The following is a 23,280-nucleotide window of genomic DNA, read 5'->3' as shown; positions in this document are numbered from 1 at the left end:
GGTGGGTAATAAACCCTATGAAGACTCAGGGACCTGCTACCTCACTGAAGTTTTTAGGTGTCCAGTGGTCGTGGGTGTGCCAGAATATCTCCTTCAAATTAAAAGACCGATTGATGCCTCTTTCATCCTCTACCACAAAGAAGGAAGCTCAGCACCTGGAAGGCCTCTTTGGTCTCTGGAGGTCCCACATTCCACAACTAGGAATTCTTCTCTGGTGACACAGGAAGAGCCAGCTTTGAGTGGGGCCTGGAGCAGAAGAGGGCTCTACAAGAGGTCCAAGCTGCTAAGCAAATAGCCTGTCATTTGGGTCATACGATCCAGCAGACTCTATAGTGTTGGAAGTGTCAATGATGGGTAAAGATGCAATCTAGAGCTCATTGCAAGCCCCAGGGAAAGAATCACAAAGTAGGCCCCTGGGATTCTGGATCAAAGTCATGCCATCTACAGCAGAGAATTACACACCTTTTGAGAAGCAGCTCCTGGCCCTGGGCCCTGGTTTAGATGAAATGCTTATCCATGAGCTCAAGTGAAAAGACATCAAGAACTTCCGGTTATGAACTGGGTTCTGTCAAGCTGGCCAAGTCATAAAGTCAGGTGCAGCCAGCAGTAGATCATTGTAAGATGGAAATGGTAACCTTGGTTTGCTGGTAGGTCAGCTTGGTATGTGGGTGGAAGCCAAAAAGGACAGTGGCTGCATGACAGTCACATTCAGGAGTTGCCTTGAAAGACAGTGGGAAGCAAGGGAAAATTTTCCCAGTGAGCTGCAGACTGTGACCCTGGTTATGGAAGGAGAACTGTATACAAGAGGCTGGACACACATTCCTGGGCAGTGGCCCGTGGCCTAGCTGGCTAGTCAGGGGACTGGAAGGAAAGGGTCTGGAAGACTAGCGACAAGAAGGTTTGGGGTAGAGGGGTGTGGTTGGACTCTTAGAAGTAGACAGCCAGTATGTCACACATCACCACCCACCAGACAGCATCCACCACAGAAGAGAAGTGAACTAAGTAGATTAAATGACTCAGCCACTTTGTCACTGGCCACCCTGGAACTGGCACAATAAGCACATGAATGGAGTTGGTCACAAGATAGATATGGAGGCTATGCATAGGCCCACCAGCATGGACGCCCATGTACCAAAGCTAATCTAGCTACTGCTGACTCTGAGTGTCCAATCTGCCAGCGAAAGAGACCAAAGCTGAGCCCCAGATACGGCATTATTCCTTGAGGAGACCAACCAGCCACTTGGTGGCAAATCAGCTATGTCAGGCCCCTTCCATCCTGGGAGAGGCTGCAGTTCATCCTCACAAGGATAGAGATCTATTCTGAAAATGTTTGCCTTTCCTGCCCACAGAACCTCAGCTAGCACCAATATCCAGAAGCTTAGAGAGTACCTGATCCTCAGGTATGGAATTACATCCAGCATAGCATTCAACCAGCGCACCACTTCACAGTGAGGCAAGTTAGGGAGTAGGCCCGTGACGTTAGGATCCACTGGTGATTGAGACAGACAGATAGATAGATAGATAGATTTTTTTTAATTGCACCATCCAGACGCTACCAACCTCAAAGAGCCCTGACATGGCCTACTAAAGGCACAACTGAAGCACTAGCTTCAATAACCTGAGGCAATAGTCGTCAAGGGTGGGGTGCCATCCTTCAGGATCCAGTATATTCATTTAATCAGAGACTTTCATGTGCTGCTGCGCCCCTAAGGAAGAATACATGGTTCCAGGAACCAAGGGGCAGAAGAAGGAGTGGCCACACTTACCATCACTTCCAAGGGCCCACTGTGGGACACTGTGCTTCCTGTTTCTGCAGCTCTGGGTTCTGTGGGGTTGGAAGCACTGATCTCCAAAGGGAGCACACTCTTTCCAGGGGACACAGAACTACATTCTTTAGGTCCCGGTGCATTGAACTATAGGCTCCAGCTGCCACCAGGGCACTTTGCATTCCATGTGTCTGAGGACCAGCAGACAAGAAAGGAGTCACCATCTTGGCAGAGATAATTGAGCCTGAAGAGCAGGAGGTGGTAGGGCTGCCTTTATACATAGGGGATGGGTAAAACACACGTGAAACCCAGGGCTTCTTACAGAAATAGCTGATTCCAAGTTTAGGACAGAAAATGTACAAGAGGAGCTTGGGACATCTTGAAATGCCAGAAAGCAACCACCAGAGTCTTGTCAAACAACTCAGGAGCCAACCAACTTGAAGAGGCTCCCAACAGCCAAGATGGGACAATAAAGACAATAATTGCAATGAAATGAAACCCATCAGATATGTTTATTCATAAGTTCATAGTAATTTTTTTTAAATAGCCACCTTCTGAGGATAGCAGGGAACCAGTCCAATTAATTGTCTTAAAAGTTGAGTAAATAAAAGGAAAGAATTAAGCACTTATCCTGCCTTTCCTATACAAACTCTACTGAGAAATCAAATAGATGAGGGGGCAGCATCTCCTTATAAAATTATTCCATCTAATAAATGAAAACAAAATGATAGATTAGAATATCCCCATGTTGCAACCCCCAGTGAATTACTTACCGGATGTAGGTGTTGAGCATCAGTGACTGCCAACACCAATAAAAGCGAACACCAGTCATGAGGTGCCTCCTGGTAAATGAGTACACACTGCCTAGAGTCTCATCATCAGAGGGATCCAACCTGAGGCAAATCAGGTCTCTGGATCTAGCTGCTGATTTGCAGGAAGTGCAGAGAGTAAAGGAGCACATTGAACTGCACCCCCAGGGTGAAACTAGCAAAATCCAGGCTGTGGAAAAACTACAGGTCAAACTGCCCAGGTTCCTCAACAGATAAACTGTAAAGAAAAGAAAAGAAAGGGGTAGAGGACACTCGTTAGATTAAGAGAGATGTATCAAGTCTAAAAAAGAAACAAAACAGTAAAACTAAACTATAGTGTGTAGGGATGCACACTTGGGTGATAAAACAATAAAAGAAACTCAAGGAAGTCATTACTGTAAAGGTCAAGAAGTTGGAAGAAGGGAGGCGGCTGGGACAGGAATGGGGAGCTTGGAGGACGCTGGGGAGACTGGTAAAGCTCTATTCCTGGCCAGGGTAGTGGTTACAAGGGTGCTCACTTCGTAACAATTCACTGAGTTCATCTGCTTGTTTATTGACCAGTCCCTGAAATCTCAGAGTCTGAGAAGCACTGAGTTAGAGCGGGTGCAGAAGTCGAGGCAGGAAGCGCTGCTTACTGAGCACACTGACTGCACTTGATCTACCCGGAGCTGCTTGAGAGGCAGTTGACTCGAGTGTCCTTGAAACATTGAGCTACTGAACATGTCTGTTCTCTTATATCACGCATCATTCAGAAAAGGGTTTGCTGCAGATTATAAAACAAAACGCAGTAGAAAGTGAGACATTCATATTCATAGCACAATCGGCTGTTAGAAGGAGCAGAACACAGATGGTTCCAGGAGAGCCCTGATTTATAAAACATGATTCACACTTACCTTCTCAGCAGCGTCTGCTGGAAAGGGTGTTGCTTCTCTACTGCTTTTGGCTGACTGAGGCCACCAGCATCCTCCGTCAAAGCACATAATCAAGTGCTGGATGCTGTGCACACATCACACAGAGCCAGGACCCACCGGACCACTTTACAAGTTAGACCCATGACCACATCCAGGAAGGTCATTTAACTCTAACCGGCTCGACCGGTGGCTGAAGGCAGAGGAGAAATACTCCCAGGTTACCTAAACAGTATCCTCCCCTTGCTCCTCTGAGACGTGGTCCGGTCATGGGTGAATCTGCCAGGCAGTAGACCATACACATTGGTTATGAGCCTATGTTGCCAGTGACCTGTTCAGGCCACACAGTTGTCATGTCTCAGCCCAGCAGTTATGCTCTGACCACAGGTTTCCATTTCTCATGTCAGAGAAGGAGGGGCCAGAGCATCAATAACATTCTTCACAGGTGTAAATGTGCACAAGGAATGCCACATACTGGTGGTATGGCTTTGGTTTTTGTGCCTGCAGCATGGGTTCATTCTTTCATTCAGTCCACGTCTACTGAGCACCAGCAATGTTCAAAGCCCTGGGATACCTGTCAGCCTTTTCCTTGTCTCCCACTTTGCGGATGCAGAGCCTACACATACGCTCTCCTCCCTGTCTCGGACTTGACTCTAGAACTAGACTTCCCCAAGCTTCACAGTACGGCAGGCACCTTCACATCGCCATGCCTTTGCACATGCTGTTCACTCTACATGCAATGTCCACTCTTGGGACAATCCTCCACCGTAAGCACAACTCACTGTGGTATCTTCCCTGATGTCATATTCTCCTGCAGCACTTGCCTCTGAGCTCCTCAAGGACAGAGAGTCTGGGTCTCAGTCAGGAACCAGGACAGGGCTTGATACAATGGGGTAATAACAACGACCAACATTTACACACAGCTGACCTATTCCAGGCATATATGCAGAGTCATTTAGTCCTCACAACAAACCTATGAGGCAGCCACTATTACCATTCCCATTTCATCGATGGTAAGTAAACTGAAGTTCGGAAAAGTTACATAGCTTGCTCTAAGTCCCAGTAGCAGAGCAAGAATTCAACCAAAGGACTTTGGCCCATAGTATAGTCTGTGATGTTAACCAGTGCCAATGAATTCATGTATTCCACAGACACCTACTAGGTACATAACCTGTGCCAGCTACTATTTCATGAACAAAGTGGATTGGGTTCCTCCCTCATAAAACTTACATTTAGAATTACCAAATAATTAGTATAATGGTTGCCGATGTTAGGAAGAAAAATAAAGCAGAATAGGGGAAAAAAGTGACCGTTGGTATTTTAGAGTGGTCAGAATAGGTCTCTCTAAGGACATCTGAGCAGAGACCCGAATCCAATAAGGGAGTAGTTGTCAATGGAAAAGCCACAAGCTTGGAGTGAAACAGTCTGGTAACTGCAAACTACTTACATGATGTGTGGCCTTGGGCAAGTGACTAACCTTCTCCGAACTTCGATTTCCTCACCTATAAACTGGGAATAATCTAAACTTGCCTTGCAGAGTTGTGAGTAAAAGGGAGAGGTATGTGTAAAGCACCTGGCTTAAGGTCATCTCTGATCTCGGCCCACAACATACACATGCTCCAGAGGCACTGCCTACCTGCCCCACTTCCAAAAGAACCTGAAGACTCCCACCACCCGCTCACACCCTCTGCCGGCAGGACGGCGCACTGCAGCTGTCCCGGAAGCCTCCAGTTGCTTTCCTCACCTCTTTAAAAAGCCTCACCTGAGCACTGTCAGTCATCAGGGAAGGAGATGAACAAGAGACCCTCCCCGCCCTCTAGGAGCTCAGTCTAGGGAGTGGGCCCAACATGAAAGCAGGTAATAACAACCCAGAGAGGAAGTCCCAGCATCTAAGAAACTACAGGAGCACAATGAGGAAATGATTAACCGTGCCCGGGGTGGGGGGTGGGGGGTGGTAAAGGAAACCCTGAACAATGAACATAAGTGGACAAGAGGGGAGGCATTCCACGCAGAGAACAGAACATGCAAAGTCAGGGAAGCATAAAAGAGGACACTGATTGGCTTGAGGTGCTGTACTTGATTGTGCTACACTTCTGGAGCTTCCTGCCAAAGCAGCTTGGTTGAAGAATAAAACCAAAGGAAGCTGATTCCCAGGACCCTTATAAAGCTCTATCACCTGCCATCCTGGGAAAAAGCAAATCTTCTCTCAAGAAAAAGCTTTCCTTCCCGAGGGCAGACAGGGTCTCCTGTGCCGTGTTCCCACACCTGGTCTTTCTTACCCTTCAAGAAATGGCCCATCCCGTCTCGGTCAAGTGACAACTTTTGCAACCTTGGCCAGGTCTTTTCCCCTCTCTGCCTCAGCCTCCTCCTCTGGGTAGTGGGAAATTAACCCTGGGATGCATCCCTCTCAAACAGCCAGGAAAGCTCCTGGTGCCGCAGTGGGTAGGACCCAGGACACACAAGGCCCTCTGGGCAGTCCTGGCCTGGGAGGCGACGCTACAGCCTGGTTCTCTCAGACAGACCCAGCTGCACCCTCTACTACCCACTCCTCGCAATACCCCATGAAAGTCAGGGACCCACACAGTTCTGTTTCAGGTGTTTTATTAAGTGGGCCATACTGCAGCTGGTTTCTAAGTCGCAAAATAACATAAATTTAACAATGATAACATAGCCAGTTAGACTGTGACAGCTTTTTCTTTCCTTAGAAAAAAGAAAAAGACTTAAAACACACAATGGAGGGTTAAATAAATAATACATAAAAGAAAGAAAAGGAAAACCTGTTAAAACGTGCTTATGTTTACTTCTGTGCAACTGTGTGCCAAGAGGAAACTGATTCTCTGCACGACGATACATCCTGGCATGTCTCCTTCCCAAATAATACTGACAAAAAAAAGAAAAGACATGGAGCTGACTCATCAGTGCTTGTAGAGGCACTACTAAAAATCCCTTTGATTGGAGCTTGGGGCTTCCTGCTCAGCACACGTGTATGTGGCCCGTGAAAGCCAAATATCCATAATAATGTTAATATAGAAAACATCAGTTTAAAAACAATGTGGAATGGCCTCATTAACGCGGCGGGGACGAGGAAGCAGAACTGCCCTGCACGTGCCGCAGGCTCCGTCCAGGGAGGCCGCAGGCTCCAGCGCGTGGCCACGGCGAGGGAGGGCACCAGCTTCAAAATAAGCGGCACCAACCTCGTCTCCCTCTCCCTATCACTCTTTCACATGAAAGTGTGTAAAAAGCAAATCAGCAAATAAACTCTAAAATAGATTATTTATTCCAAAAATCCTCTACTTTTGTTTTTACAGTGAGTGTACATCTCCTCTCATCTCCTGCACAACTCGCGTAGGTCCCTTTGGGAAGAAGGGGGGAGAGCTACAGGCGAGTCTCTGGGTCCTGCTGCTAGCTGGTGCTGGGAAGTCAGATGTCGATGCCCTTGACCAGGGATGTCTCCAGCGTGATGTTGAACTCCTGCAGTGTCTGCAGCACGCGGATCAAGGAATTGACAAGTGTGTGGTCTTTGATCAGCGCCACATCCTCATACATGTGTGCGGTGATGGGGCAGTCAGCCAGCAGGGCGATCCAGTGGTGCAGGAGGTGATCTCTGGCAGGGAAGGATCAGTCCAGATGCGTCAGAAGGGAAAGGGAAGGGACACGGTTAGCGAAAGCCCAAGGGAGAAACCTGCTCCATCACACCCTGAACAAAGTCTGAAGCTGGAGAAGCAGATATCTCCCCGCAGCCCCCTTTCCCTCCCCTAAGAGCACTTGGCGAAGATGTCTTACACAGCTTTAAAAGGCCCCCACTGTGGGCTACCGAGCCCTAGGGATGCCAACCCAACCTGACCCAAACAGGCCCTGTCATCTGCCAGAAGGCCTGCTCCGCCTCCCCCTCTAGCCCCCCAGACAACCCCACCAACAAGACACCATGTCCTGTCAGCAGCACTTCCTCCATCTCAACAGCCAATCTCTCCTAGATCATCGCTCCTCCCCACAGCGACCACCACCAGGAATAACACTGCAAGCTGACATCCACATAGCACTCAGCATGTGCCAGCCACCATTATAAGAGATTTAACCTTCATGACAACCCCATGATGTGAGGTAGGTGCTATCGGTGCTATTATTATCCCCACTTTACAGATGAAGAAAGTGAGGTTGATGGAGGTTAAGCAGCTTGTCCAAGAGCACACAGCTAAGTAAGTGGCTGATCTGCGATGTGAACCTGGTGAATCTGGTTCCTGAATCTGTTTTTAACCACTATGCTAACTCCCTCCCTTGCACGGCCTAAATAAAAACTGCCTTGTTTATCTGGGCTTCGTGCTCTCACCTGACCCACTGGAATAACCCCTAACAATTTTGCCCATGAATACCATCCATGATATCAAATCACTATCATTTCAGTCCCCTGATTAAAAATCAACTCTGTCCCAGCTCCTCATGGCCCCTATCCCTTAAAGTGTTTCCTTCCCACATTCCACCTGTTATTTCCTGACCCCACATGCTTTGCTTCCTTTAGGGCCTCTCTGTTAGTTCTGTCTGCTTCAAGCTCCCTCCTCACGTCTACCCTCCCGTTAAGGCTCACCTCAAATACCACCTACTCCCTGAGCCTCCTCTGATCCTTCTCCTCTACATTTTCAGCAAACGTTACGAATGCGTACTTTTTTGAACTCTCCCAAACTTCTGCCTTGTACTAAATAATCAGGACAGGTGAACTTCTAAATGGTAGAGACCGTATTTTATTCAGCTCTATTCCCACACCTTCCATGAGGCCTGGCACATTCAAATGTTTGTTAAAGAAATTACTAGATATATACCCTCTACTTCAAATTTTGTCAGGGAGACAGTTTTATTCCTTCGCATCAAAATGTGGCCCCTCCTCCCCAGTTACACACACACTTTCATCCCCACCCTACCCCTCTCTCTCACACGCACACACACACACACGCGTGGCGCATGAAGAAAAGTAAGGGCCTCTACCAAGGCCTCACCTGCCCAAGGGCACCTGGCCATTAGCCACTCCCCACCCCCGCACCACACTGGGCCTCCAGCACCATCTTCAGGGCTGGCTGTGTGCACACTGGGCCATGAGGCTGCAGTACCTGGCTCCCAAGCACACCAGCATCTGAAACTTGCCATCCTTGCCAATGTTCCGGGGATTATTGTTGATCGCAGTGACAAAACGGCAGAAGTTCCGGGCCCTCATATGCCAGTTTTCCTCAGGAACAAGTTCATTCTGCTCCAAAGTCTCGTAATAGGTTTGTGCTTTTTCTGTGAAGAGGAGACAAGCCTGCCAGTGACAAAGGCTCTCAAAACCGACCTGTCCCTGACTGTCCTGTAGGCCACTTGCCACAGGCCTACCTCCGTGTCAACACAAGTAACTTAGTAGGAATAACATGAGTGCTCTGAGGCCACTGGTCACATTTCAAAATGATCCTTATGAATGTCTGGAATTCTGCTGAGAAAGAGGAAGCTGCATCCTGCTGTGAAGCAGCCAAGTGCTTGCTTTTTGTTAGTTGTGGTCTCAGACTTCAATTCTAAAGGCACCCTAAAAATCACACATGACTGACCAACGTTCAACACTGCATCTTCAACTGAAAATGAGAGAGACTATGTATATTTAGTTTGAAAAATTTGAAAATTTTTGAAAATTTGAAAATTTGTGTTTCATTCACTTTGATAGTATGGTTTAACTGGCCATTTTGTCTTTATGTTTTATTTTGAAACCATTTACTTTATAAAATGTTCCATATGGATATTTATTTTCACTTTGAATAAATTAAAACAATTGGTACTTTAAAAAAAAAATTTAAAAAAATGATCCTTATGTTCCCTATCTCTGTATTTTAAATTTCTTTATGTGGCCCTTGATATAAAGATGGTCCTTTCTCAACAAAACTCTTGAGGGAGAAGCTTCTTGCATCAAATTCTCCAAGGGGGTGTAACACAGGGCTTGGACTCCAATGCAACTGGTCTTTTGGACCTACGAGCAGGAAGTGTGAGGAGTCATGACTAAGCCTGTATTATATATGACAGATGCCTGGAAAGAACCCTTCCTGTCCAATTCTCAGGAGATGAGGGGCGAAGGGTGGGAGGGCTTCTGTTATTACCTCCGAGAAAAGCCAGGGCAAACAAACACATCTAACCTGAGAGTCACCTGATTTGGCTTCTGTACCTCAGACCCCAGTGGTCAGCACCCACATTATGCTGATGATTCCCCCATGTCTCTGCATGCTTTTCCCACCCTCACACCCTAGCCCAACTCACCCAAGAAATCCCAAATGAAGACATTTTTGAAGAGCCGCGGTGATTTAAATCCATGCTGGAAAGCCTGTTCCAGGGCCGAGACAAGGCCACATTCTCCACAAAGCAACAGCGTAAGACTACCTCGCTATATAAGGAAACAGGAGAGAATGCCAGGCTTGCCTCAGCCAAGATGCCCTCCCACCACTGCATCCCCAGCCCACTGCCCACACCTGGGAGGGCAGCAAAAGACATGCAGGGACCTTGTCTAGTCTCCCCAGCACCTGGCAGGGCCTGACTTAGAGCAGCTCTCAGTAAATAGCTATTGAATGAACAGATGATGGTTCTGGGCCCCTAGCAGGGGACAAAGCCCATGTGGCCAATGTTCAGGGAGACCCAGACAATTTCAGAAGAGGACAGAAATACACTGTCCATTGGAGACCCAGGGACTCTGCTGGGTTGTCAGTGAGTAAGGAAAACAGGGCAACCCTAGGCACAGGCCCCCAGAGAAAGGAATCTGCTGAATCTCAAACTAACTGAGGCACACACTCCATGTGCTGGGCTGTCCACAGCACATGGGCCTGGAACAAGATTATTCTCTCTTACTCAATATAAGGCCCTGGGTTGGAGGGCAGGGAGGCTCACCTCTTTCTCAGGCTTATGGAAGTGCTTCACGATGCCATTGACTGCCTCACCGATGGACTCCTGGATCTGCCCAGTGTTCAGCTCTGATAAAAATCAAGCAGATATCCAGTCTCAGGTTAACAGTACTTAGTTGACTGAGCAAAAGACTGAGGACATAAGAAGACCCACGGGAGAGGAAGGGCAGCTTGGACCCTGGGAAGAGTGGCTCTTGCCCACCCAACTTTGCTGAGCTAGCTCTTCCTAAAATCTTGGGACAAAAAGCAAAAGCTAGGATCTTAGAGTTCTGTCTCCAGAAGATGCTGGTCAAGTTTCTTCTCCACTTTGCTCTGGAACTTTTGGCAACCAAAAGAGTGCCAAGACTTGACAGTAAAGCTCAGGAACCAGGAAGGGGAAGGGCAGAAAGTAAACCCCTCTCCTCTATAGGGGCACATACAAATAGCACAGAGGACCCAGGCCAGGATCCAGGAGCTCTCCCCTCTCCTTCCAGTCCTCTAACAAGAGTGCCAACCCCCCACAACTGATTCATGAGAGGAGGGTGACAAATGCCTGGGGCTGCTTTGTCTTTGTCGGCAGAGGTGGTTCCTGAGGCAGCTGCACAGGCTGCAGGGAATCTGGGCTCCCTTATCAGTACTTCCAGAAATCTGCCCATTCCCCAGGCAGGGCAACATGAGGGCCCGGCCCCATCTCCCACTTACTGGGCTTGCTGTTGGGTGAGATGGTAACGAGCCTCCGGATGACGCTGGGAGACTGCTGCAGGGGCGGGGTCCGGCATGGCCTCTCGTCCACCTCAGGCTGGGATGTGAGCAGGTCCCCGACTAGGACCCGCTCCAGGCTTCCGTCATCCATGCCCTTCCCCAACCACCGGCCACACGGGAACCTGAGGGTCAGGCAATAGCCTGTCAGAACTGCCAGCTCCTTCAGCGTCCCTGATCAGCAAAGGCCATCAAAAAGCCAATCCCTGAGGACAGGCTCTGAAACCGGGCTGGGGATCCTCAAGGCCCTGCTCCTCATCCCACCGTGCGGCATCAGGGAAGCCACCCGAGTGACAGGTGGCCTGGAACCTGTGCACAGCGATGTCATACACCTTCACTTGTAAAGCCCTCCTTCTATTTCTTTTCAGGGCATGAGGCAGAGCCAAACAGGAAGTTGCCTCCGCCTATCACAACCTAAAAGGTCTCCCTGAGAACCCCACATACCCAAGCATCAAACACAGCCCCTGGTGGTACACCTAGCCCCACTGTCTCTGGGCATAGCTGAGGGAACACTTACTTGTAGGTATGTCCGGTGATCTCATTCCTGACCATCACATACTCAACAAGCCATTTGGCATACAGCCCAGAGTTATCATGGCCTATCTGCACCGTAGTGAGCTTCCCCAAGTTCTGGTACTGTGAGAGAACAGCCAAACAAAGAAGATGGGGTAGGTCAAGAAAACAGAAGAAAAGCGCCACACTCCTCAGAGGCACACATCTGACTGGCTCCCTGCAACGTGGCCCCCCAGTATCTGCAGGGGCAGAGCTCATGGCTCCACCTACTGCCAAAGCTGGCAGTATAGTACTACCTCATGAGGCACGATGCCAAGAAAGAAAGAGACACTACCTGGAGGAAGACTAGGGCCTGGGAGCAGAAGGCTCTGGAAATGGCAGAGCAGTCTGAGCTCTCTGTGAACATTTGGGCTCAGCAGCTGAAAGAATTCTTGGGGGTTTTTCAATACACCATGGACAAGGAGGTACGCAAGTCCAGATGGGTGCCTTCCAGCCAGAAACCACTTAGACAGGGCAGGTTCCCCCGTCCTCAGGTCAACCCTTGGCTCTGGCCTCTGATCGTCTTGAGACAGGTCAGCTGTGCTGAAGCGTAACACTGCATAGAGCAAGGCCTCTAAAACGCTGGAGAAAGCTTCCCAAAGTAGCTGTTGAAACTCAGATCCCCATAGAGCCTGGGGCTGTGGTCACCAGATAACACGTACCTCGAAGGTCATCTCTAACACATTCCTGGGAATCTGCAGGATCTGTGTCTCACCCAGTTCTCCCGAGATGCAGATCCATGGGTTGGCGGTGAACATGGAGCCCCCCAGCTTCTTGCTCGGTACGATCAGGATGTGGTAAGGAATCACTGTTTAGGGGAAGCCACAAAGGCATTGGAGGGGATCGGGAATGCCTCCCATACCTGAGAGGGCCCTGACCTGCCCCAGGTGTGCTGGCATGACTGGGGTTCCTGGTACATAGCCTGGAGCAGCAGGTCCTGAGGACCCAGTCTCTGGCTGGCTTAGAATATTAGCCAATCTTCCCCTCAATCTCACTCCTCCCAGGGTTATCACCCAAACATCCAAATCCAAGCCCATCTGCAAGCTCAGAGCTAAGTAAACCTGTTTCTTAAACAATATCACTAACTCAACACTGCACTGAATTGCTTTTCAGAGCACTTTTCTATCTATCATCTCAAGGACTCTAATAACAATCTCCAGAGAGGCCAGGCAGGTATCACAATGCCTTTTCTGAGGAACTGAGAGGGAAATAGTTTCCCCCAGGTCTCCTATATTCCAGTCCAGTGCTGCTTCCACTGAAGCCTACAACCCTTTTCTCTGAGAGGGAGGATGGGTGTCATATAGAACAAGAGTCCACCACTGCTGAAGCTGCTGAGTCACTGGCCAAACAACCATCTCACCCATGGGGCAAATTCAGACCACCCCCCACCAAACAAAGCATCCTAGCACCAAAGAAAGTTGAGGCTCCAAGGGCCTTCCTTAGACCATTTTAAACCCTCTTCCTCGCTCTGCAAATAGGGAGACCGAGCCCCACTGCAGGAGTAGACACTGCTCACAGATCCATAATGAGTTAGGGCAGAACAGGGCCTGGACCCAAACCTCCCACTGCCATCTGGAGTTTTTTCTGCTACTTCAGAAAGAGTTGTTGTTCCCTGGGGGCTACTCTGAAACTTTCTGTAATGCTGAATGACTCTCTCAGCCCAAAACAAGAGGGAGGTTTCTTTACAGGTGTGCAGGGAGGGCAGTGAACTTCACCCCCCACACCCCACTCCACCTTAGGCCCCCAGCACCCAGGACCACAGTAACAACACAATGGCCAAAAGCGCTCAGCTCCCTAGTTCAGAACAAGAGTAAGAAGCCTGAGAGAAAATACAACCTCCAAGGAGGGCAAGTATACCTCTCCCCACAGAAGAAAGTACAAGTGATAATCTTTCTTTAAAAAGGGGACAGTAAGTTAGCCTCAGACAGGCTCATGAAGACTGGCATTGGGAAGGCTAGTGGGGAGCACAGGGCTACTCACGGATAGTTGTGAAGACATTGGTGAAGCAGAAGTAATCGACGGCATTGAAAGAGAGGAGGTGATAGAGGAACTGCTCCTTCTCATCATCACTGCGCAGGAAGGCATAGCGCTTGTACAACTTTCTGTCGGAGAAGAGGCAATACATCAGTCTCCCAGACAAAAGGAGGGATAAGAGGCTAGAATTATTCAGTTCTGGAAGGACACAGCTAAGGGAAGAATGTGAGTCAAGCCTCAAGCTCTTTAGGGCCACCGAAAAAAGGAACAAAGCCAGCTACTCCAACTGAAGGCTAGAGGGAAAGTGGCTTTAGCTACAGCAGGAACAACAAAAACCAAACTCCACCTGTGTCCAAGAGTTGACGTTACTATAATGTAAAGTGTCAGATGTCATGGGATCTTCTTTCCTAACCTGAGGGCTTCTATAGGGCCCATACACCCCAGTGTATGGTGTAGGAGTAGCAACAGCAGGAGGTTGTTACCAGAGCTAGTCTCTGACCCTCAGCAGACCTGAGATCCACAAGTCAGAACACTGCTCTGAACATGAATGTAAGCTGAGGACAGCTTCAGAGGCAAGGAATGGAATGATCCAGGTCATAGGCAACGAAGAGCTGTGCAGACGATGTCCTTCCCCTCTTTTCAAATTTCCTCCCATCCCCACCCCTCATCCACTGCTCACTCATCAAAGGCCAACCCTTCTGCCTGACACTGCAGGCCTCTGGGTCTGCACAGCAATGGTACCTTCCCCAAGTAGCAGGGACACAGAGAGCCAAACGCACAGGCCCCCAGCACAAGAAACACACAGAGAACAAAGGAAGGTCCCTGTCCTGCCTGCCCAGACTGTAGTCACCACGCCAGAGAGGTATGGGATTCAGTAGACCTGTGAGGTTCTACCTAGACAGTTTATAAGGTAGGAAAATTCACCAACCAAAACCTACTCTGTGCAGGTGCTGGAGAGGGAAGCACCTATCCTCACATACAGTCTAGATGAATAAATCTGATAAAGGCCACAGTATAAGACATAATGAGTTGCCAAATGAAAGGCACTCTCTGGGAATTTAAAGACCCAGAAGTTTCGATGGTCCTAGAACAGGAGGGCCTGAAGGACGGCACAAATTTAGACAGGGGTTGTAGAAGAAGGAGAAGGACAGGGTATAAAAGCCAGTTTGGCTAGAGTTGAGGGCTCAGAGAAGTGATCAGTTAGCAATGAGACTGAAAAGTATGGCTAGGGTAAAACGAAGGCAGGCCCTAAATATTCAGGCTAAAGAGTTTGTAATCTGTCCTACAAGTAATATGTTTCTTAGAAGTAAAGGGAAAGCCATAACCAACTTCAAGAAATTTGAATTTAGTACAGCTGAAGGGTGAAAGGGGCATGAGGATGAAACCTAGGGAGTGGAAGTAAATAAGGAGACAGATGGAACGGCGGCTAAGGACCTGAAATGTATATGTGGGAGGTAAAGTTAAGCAAGGAGTCACACGAACTCCAAAGTGTGAACCGAGGTAGGGAGAAGGAGTATTGGGAGAGGTACATGGTTCATGCCTCCAATGAAAGCAAATTTTAGTAAGTGGAAAACAAATGGATAATGATAACACAGACCACCAGTGGTAAAAAAAAAAAAAAAGGAATGAACAAATACTGTAACAAATGCTATGGGTGCCTGGAGGAGGAATGGACTAAGTCTCTGGGTAGTCTAGGCAAACTCTGGCAAAGAAGACTTCTGACTAGGCCCTGAAAGGGCTGAACACATCCTGAGAAGCGTGAGGGGTTTGATGTGGCTAGAGCTTTAAGCAAACTTAGGAGAAAGGTGAGAGAGGGTAGGATGGAGTAGTAGGTAGGTTTTGATGAAGTACACCTTTCTCTCTCCCTATATCCCACCCAAAACGCAATCTGTGGCAGCAAAACTCTCATTTTATACTCACTGGAGTAAATTCTAAGCTTTTGTCCTCTAACAGGGCTACAGTTTAAAGAAACCAAAATTAGTCTCCTCACCAAAGTCTGTGCCCTGTTTGCTCCTGCCTAGGCCCTTGAGTTCACAGGCCCTAGACCTATCCACTGCCCTAGACCTTCATAAAGATCCTGGGCTTGACTCCCTCTTGGCTACCTCTCTGCCATGTCCTCCTGCCAACTTGCAGCATCTCCTGACAGACGATGCCCACACCGGCCAACAGGAATCACTTCTGCCCTGTCAGCCCCTAGTGCCCACACAGCCACAGATTTTCCCAGGACACACAACTGTCCTCTAGAATCTGGTATGCAAACAATTCCCTTCCAAACTCCAGGCTTAAATGTTCACTTGTTCTCTTTTAGTTGTCCTTCCAATCTTCAAATATTATTCCTAAACCTTTTCACCACTAAAGGGAATCAAATGTAAGCACTTTAAGAGTTGTTATTTTGTAACCTCTCAAAGTGAGCTCTCTAATCTATCAAGATTTTGAAACTGGTTTCTTGCTGTGGTTTAAACACACAATAAAGTCTAAAAAATTACATTTTCACTTTAAATAAAAACAGATTCTTCAGGTTTAATCAATTCACTTACACAAAATTTCCCCAAGGTCCACTTCTCTGCTTTATTGTCCACAGGGAAGTCACATAATAAAGGATACCATGAAAAGATGCCCAAGGAAATGCCACAAAGAAAAATGCCCAATAGGCTTGCCAATGAAGAAAGAACCAAACATATTATATATAGGAAAAGACAGAGAGGTGGTAACTGAGAGGCAGAGAAGGGAGACAGCCTTCCTCCCCACTCCTGCTCTAGTAACTAGGGTATGGAATGAATGCAAAGGATATAAAATCAAGAGAAGGGAACTGTAGATTTAGTGGTTCCTAGGAGTGAGGAAGAGCAAGGACCTGGTTACTCTGGGCTGGCCTAGGCTCGGGAGAGAACAAAAGATATAGGGTATATCTTAGAAGTTTCTTTTTAATTCTCCAATCCTTTCCTCCTCAAGACAGGAAAGAGACCAAGAAAATGCCCTATGCCCAACAGGTATACAGATCACTTGAGTGCCACAAGGAGAGGAGGACCCCCCAAAACTCTGAGGTATCCAATGAGGATTCCATCCTTCTCACTATGTCTGTAAGAAAGCTATTTGGGGGGGCGGGGATATAGATCAAGAAGGTAGGGAGAACAGATATAACAGAATTATTCTTCTACAGATAAAGAAAGAGAAGAAGAAATGTTACATCACCAAAAACTTCAGGAAGAATATATCACCAAAACAAGAAAAGTCCTCCCATCTTCTTTACGGGAACTGATCCAAGGTAGAGCACAGCAAGAGCTCATTGGTTGACCAATGGCTGAAAGAGCCTGGATAAACCATAGTAAGTCCCAGAAGAGAAACCAACAGCCAAAAGGGAGGACCACTGCTTCCTGGAGTGGTTGTGGCTAGAGGCCCGAAGAATCCAGGCCTTTAGAACTAAGTTAGGAAAAAAAAAAAGAACTAAGTTAGAGAGCATGAAGTCAACTGATTATGTCTGAATGTTCCTACTAAAACAAATGTGCTGTGTTAAGCAGCGCCAAAAGAGTTAATTCATCTACAGGAAAATATAAAAAATATTGCAGTGTAAGTGTACAACAGTGTTCTACAAAGAAAAGAAAAAAGAAGAAATGCTGCAAAACCTTCATATGCAATTTGAGTTTAGCTGAATTCAGCAGTAATGATATACTGAATACCCTTCCCTTCCCATGGGGGTTTCCAATCCCTCCCGCCATTCCCAGGAGCTGGTTATACTCCAAGTGGAGTGGCCTTACTTGGTGAGCTCATGGTCTGAGAGAAGCTGCTTCAGGTGTCTGGAAAGTAACTTTTTTTCCATGGACAGTCGCACCCATGCTCTGGCTTTTCCCACATCAGTCTTGATTTCCCCAATGTTCTGGATGTGCCTGAAGGGGGAATGGGAAAAGGGGAGTGGAGGATAGGGTGGGAGATGAACTCACTATCAATACCTCCCCTGTAACACCAAAGGAAGCCTGGCCAGGAAGCCCTACTGCATCCTGAGAGAGTCCATCTCTCTTGTTCTCTAAATCCTGAGCGTCCATGTAACTTTGCCAGATAGACTCAGCATAATTTGGGGGGGCTTGGGAGGAAGCCAGTACAGCTCTTAAAAAGCAAGGCTAACCCCAGAGGTCTCAGGCCTTGAAATACTCTGGTGTAATTCTCCAAAAATGCCAGGAAACACAATTGCTGTACAGCTCTACAAATGCATCATGAAGCACAGGACCAATGAGGAGGGATTCCTGGTTAAATGAGACACTGTAGAAGCCCAGGTCACTGAGACCCTGCTATTTAAAGTGGACACCTCAGACTTCCCTGGTGGCACAGTGGTTAAGAATCCACCTGCCAATGCAGGGTACACAGGTTCAAGCCCTGGTCCGGGAAGGTCCCACATGCTGTGGAGCAACTAAGCCCGTGCGCCACAACTACTCAGCCTGCATGCCACAACTATGGAAGCCCATGCACCTAGAGCCCGTGCTCTGCAACAAGAGAATCTACCATAATGAGAAGCCCGCGCACCAAAACGAAGAGTAGCCCCCGCTCGCCACAACTAGAGAAAGCCTGCGCACAGCAACGAAGACCCAACGTAGCCAAAAATAAATAAATAAATAAAGTGGACACCTAAGCAGCAACTGAAAACAGGATTTTAGTGGCTTATTACAAATGAGCCCAGACTGACCTCATATCCTGAATGAGGGAGATTCTCAGGGGAGGCATGACTGAGCTGGCATCAGACTTCCTCCGTTCTGAATCAAGAAATATTCCTAGAACAAAAAGTTGGTTAAGTCCAAAGAGATCTGTATACCCAAATAGCTGACTACCCTTCTTATCTCAAATCACAAATATCTACAGAAAAAAGCTGGGGTTACTTTGGTAACACTTTGATCAATCATTTCATGAATATTAAGTACCTACCAGGTATCAAATTTTATACTTTTATGCATATTATCTCACCTAATTCTCTAACAACTTATAAGATAGCCATGGACGGTATCACAGAGGAGGAAACTGAAATTCAGAGAGGTTAGCTGCTTTGCCCCAATCACCAAGTGGCAAAGTCAGGACTGGAAGGAACACAGATCCTCTGGCTCCTAATCCAGTGTGTTCTCATCATAATCCATGGAAGCAGTGCTTCCACTAGGAGCTACTATGCATGTCCTGCTCTTGCCTCAAAATGGACTACAAAAGAGCCAAGGGAATATGTAAAGAACATGATCCAGAATGCTTAGGACCTCTAGATACAACACCTTTATATCCTCATGTTTGGCCCAACATTTAAAATTAGTATCTTCATCATTCAGCTGCTGATAATTTTTGGCTACAGTTTATCCCTTGGCAATAAATTCTACAGCTTTCCTGAGAAGACTCTGCTCTCATACTCAGAAAGTGGACAAAAAACTCCTTATGAGGCTACTTTGGGAGCTTTTGTACCTAGTTTTTTGCCCACTGTTTTCCCCATGTTCAGTGCTAGCTGAGATCAACTAATTCAAGGCCAAAGACAACACTGAGTATATGCCTACCTTTTCGCCCCCACTTAAACTTATCTTTACCATTAGGACAAAAACATCTAAGAAAGTTAAACAAACTCCCTGGCAGAGAGAGGAGAATGAAGGATGGTATGAAGGGGAGATGCTGCCAAGAAGAAAAGGAAGGAGGGAGACTGTCCTGGAAGGGACACTGCAGGATGTTATAAAGAACAGTAGACCAGGAGACAAGAGGCCTGGCTCCTAATCTGGCCTCTTCTATCAATTCACTGTGTGATCTTGAGTAAATTAAATTCCTCTCTGGATCCCAGTTTCCTCCTCTTGTAAAAAAAGGGGGCTGGACTAGATGATTTCTGGGGTCCCTGCCAACTCTGATATTTTTATTAAATATAAACAGAAAGCAAATGGAAGGGATCATGCACACCAGGCCTTGACTTTGAGCAGTTCCAAGGCAGGACACTGACAAACAGGCTCTCTTAACTGATAGGATAGATCATCTCAATGTTCATCTCAGAGAAATAAAACGAAAGACTCTGAAAACACTCTAAACACAGGACATCAGTATCAATCCAAATTCATTTAAAACCCAAATTTATTCTAAGACTGGCCTCTTGCTGATATAAATCTTCTATCTCACTGATCAAGTGTATAGAAACACATAATAAAAGCAAACCCCATGGTTTTGGCATGCTCTGTGGTTCAGAGAGCCCTGTGGCTTAAACATTACAGAGTAAAGACTTCATTGACCTGGAACAGTCTGCTACAGATGATCACTTCAGTGGGGGATGGGAAAGTAAGTGGAGGGAGTTTGGCCAATGGTGCAGAGACCATCTTACCTGAGGTACTGAGGTTTCCTGATGTGAGTTTTCTCTGCCGGTTTTCCTGATAATGTAACAGGTGGGACCACAAGGCTGATTTCCCCTGGAACCAATGCAAGGGAGAAATATCTATCAGTTTAGATTTCTAAGGGCAAGGCATCTAGTGAGCAGAGTCAGAGATAATTTGAACATATAGATATGCGCTTTTGCTAAAAAGTATCTGTCCTATTTGTTATCTCGATGTACACCCAGATGCAATGTATACAAATATATATCCCCTTACTAAAATCCAGGAGAAATATAAAGAAGAATGGAAGGGAACAGAAAAAGAAATGATCCCCCACTGGGAATAGGAAGGACGTGGCCAAAAAAGAGCCTGGGAATGGACCAGTGGATAAGAAAGAAAAAAGCAAATAACCTGTCAATCTCTAAATGGTCTGTTGGTTGAAGGTCAGCTTGGGTAGTGCATGATGGCTTTTGCACAGAGGAATGGATACCGAGCCTACAAGATTCTGTGACAGCTCCCGAATTTCCTAAAATATTTAAAGGCATTCCTGCCCTTAGTGCAGCCTAGGGAGGGTAAGTCATCACAAGGATGGGGATTTACTGTGGAAGGTACTTTGAAGAAGCCTGCAGGAAAGGAGGTCGGTACTTAACTGCAAATCTGAGATATACTATAGTCGACACAGCAGAACCTTGGCATTTGAAAATATAAAAGCTGCAGTTTAAACTGCTGGAGACACGCAGTGATTTGTCATTTTACCAAGGCACAAATCTGAACAGCATTCTCAAGCCTGACATAAGGAAGCAATTTGCCTGCATAGTGAATAAGCCTAGCTGGTCACCCAGCAACTGCTTTGTCTCTTTCTAGTCATCCTTCAGTACACAGTGACCCTTGTTATGGGATTAAAAACTTTATTTCAGATTCATGGTAAATGTTCCTATATAGTTGATATAATATAAATGTAGTATACGTTTGTTTCAATAGTAGGATTTATTATGATCATTTTATAAGTCACTTAGTTTCTGTATTTCATAAAAGTAAGAGTAATAATAAGCACAGAAGCTACCATGTCTTGAATTTTTCTATGAACTAAGCACTATGTTATATGTTTAAAATACAATACTCTGTTTAATGCTTTCAACAGTCCTAAAAGGTAGGTACCTCTATCTCCATTTTCTTTAGAAAAGAGCAAATTGAGGATCAGAAAGACTAAGTAACTTGTAAAAGATCACACAGCTAGGAAGTAGAGTGTTGGGCAAGCTTAAGTATATCTAATATTAGAACCATTGCTGTTAGTAATGATGCTATATGGCTGCTTCTGGAAGAGAGCATTTAACTTCTGAAGTTATATTTTCTGAAGAAAATTTTATTCTCTGGAATGAATGTGAGGATTTAAGGTCTCAAGATTTTCCCCCTGAGGATATTGAGGATCTGTTTTATTCTTAACCTCCAACTTGATCTGTTTTGGGGGGAAAAAAATCAAGCATTTGAATGGAAAAAAAACCCTCATCTATAGATCAGCAAGCTGTTGACATAAACTTGCTGTAAGTTTGGCTTTCCTACAAGATTTAACCAACTTAAAACCCAACAACCCCAATGGCAGTTTTTTAAAAATCACACAAGTTAAAACTAGACAAGACCATTTTTTTAAATTCACTGAATTACCAAACGTTTGAGAAAACAGCTGTTCAACAACATCAATGAGACTACTCCTAAACTGTTACTAACTGGTATATTAATACAATGTATGTAGAAGACAATACGAGACCTTAAAATATTCATGCTCTTTGATTTAGTAATACAACTTCTAGAAACCCATTCATCCATCCATTTACTGAAACCATAGCATAGGCCCCTAAAAAGGCAGAGACAGCCTTTTTCATCACTGTATCCCCAAAATCTGGGCAGACGAGGAAAGCAGCCTCCCTTAACAGAACTGTCTGGAAGTAAAGTACAGCTGGTCACCAGAGAGTCCTCACATGCAATGATACCGAAGAGCCAAAGGCAAGAGCAACACCAGGCCACTGTGCCAGAAGGACGCCCGGGTGCTCAGTGATTGCACTGGTGAGGACGGAGAGCCAGGGCAAGAGTGAGAGAGCAGCAGCTGGGCTGAAACCTAGTGACAGGGCACTGGGGGTTTTCTAGTTCAAGAGACATGGATTATTCTTTTCCTCTTTTGCAAAGGGGCTGATTGGGATTGCAAGATTCAATACAGTCCCACTACCCATTTGGGAACGTGGCCACACAGTATATAGCACCAGATTCTCCAAGAATGTCACATGCATGAAAGATGAGAAACAACCCCTTTTCATTTACCAGTCCTCAAATGGCAGCAGGTACAAAAACAGTATGATAAAAACAAACCTCACCTTTAATTGTCAGAAAATATACTAAAGGAGAAAGTCCATGTCCTCGGAAAATGTCACCGAAAGCCAAAGAGAATGGTGAGGATAACAGGTTTTTATGAGGACTTGTGGCAGGCAGCCCTGCAGGCAGCTAATAACAAAACCTAGGAGGCCAGCAGCAAAAACTGCGGTTTGGGTTCTCTCTACTTTCTAAGCAGATACTATGGGTAGTTGCTCAGTAACGTGCCCCAAAAATCAGAAAATGGGTAGTTGCTCAGTGACGTGGCCAAAAAATCAGAAAAATCAAATAACTCAAACAACCAATAATAAAGGATTGATTCAGAGAGGGGTGATAAGATCACCCTCTGAGAGTGAATTTGATCGCAATCGGGTACACGATGGAAGAGACCAGGGAGCCAGGTTATAATCCCTGGACCGCAACACTTATAAAGTGTACAAAGTTCTGTACCAAAAAAAAAAAATCTGTTTCCGTATAGTCACAGAGTTGTGCAACCATCACCACTACCTAATTTTAGGTGATTTTTACCACCCCAAAAAACCCATTAGCAGTCACTCCTTATCCCTCCCTAGCCTGTGGCAACCCCTAATCTACTTTCTATCTATGGATTTGCCTGTTCTGGACATTTTATAGAAATGAGATCATATACTATGTGGTCTTCTGTGACTGACTTCTTCCTCTTAGTATGTTTTCAAATTTCATCTATATTGTACCATGTATCCACACTTCATTCCTTTTATTGCTGAAAAATATTCCACTGTATGAATACACCACATTCAGTTTATCCATTCACCAGCTTATGGACATTTGGGTTGTTCCAACTTTTGGTTATTAGGAATAATGCTGCTAGGAATATGAACATTTTCATACACATATTTACATAGACATGTTTCCCTTTCTCTTGAGTACATAGCTAGAAGTGGACTTGCTGGGTCACATGATAACTCTAACATTTCAAGGAATTGCCAGAT

The 23,280-nt window shown here is 46.3% G+C and overlaps 1 protein-coding gene across 3 annotated transcripts in view; it reads right to left on the bottom strand.

The window, feature by feature from the left end:
• Positions 1 to 6,067: 6,067 nt before the first annotated feature.
• Positions 6,068 to 23,280, bottom strand: part of DENND5A (DENN domain containing 5A) — a 106,593-nt gene continuing 89,380 nt past the window's right edge. For 2 of the 3 annotated variants that reach the window (XM_049712929.1, XM_049712930.1), the window contains 11 exons: positions 19,960 to 20,044; positions 18,319 to 18,403; positions 17,399 to 17,527; positions 13,653 to 13,774; positions 12,335 to 12,480; positions 11,638 to 11,756; positions 11,064 to 11,245; positions 10,369 to 10,451; positions 9,748 to 9,871; positions 8,583 to 8,751; positions 6,068 to 7,087 (listed from right to left, as the gene is read on the bottom strand). In XM_049712929.1, the coding sequence (XP_049568886.1) occupies positions 6,904 to 7,087; positions 8,583 to 8,751; positions 9,748 to 9,871; positions 10,369 to 10,451; positions 11,064 to 11,245; positions 11,638 to 11,756; positions 12,335 to 12,480; positions 13,653 to 13,774; positions 17,399 to 17,527; positions 18,319 to 18,403; positions 19,960 to 20,044 (1,428 nt within the window). In that variant the 3' untranslated portion in view covers positions 6,068 to 6,903. Of the gene's footprint in view, positions 7,088 to 8,582; positions 8,752 to 9,747; positions 9,872 to 10,368; positions 10,452 to 11,063; positions 11,246 to 11,637; positions 11,757 to 12,334; positions 12,481 to 13,652; positions 13,775 to 17,398; positions 17,528 to 18,318; positions 18,404 to 19,959; positions 20,045 to 23,280 lie in introns of those variants that run through there. The other variant, XM_049712933.1, reaches the window with a different exon arrangement.

Source organism: Orcinus orca, chromosome 8 (genome assembly GCF_937001465.1).
Source record: "Orcinus orca chromosome 8, mOrcOrc1.1, whole genome shotgun sequence".
In the NCBI taxonomy this organism is placed as follows: domain Eukaryota; kingdom Metazoa; phylum Chordata; class Mammalia; order Artiodactyla; family Delphinidae; genus Orcinus; species Orcinus orca.
The sequence above is the reverse complement of the archived record's forward strand: the minus strand, read 5'-3'. Positions and strand labels throughout refer to the sequence as shown.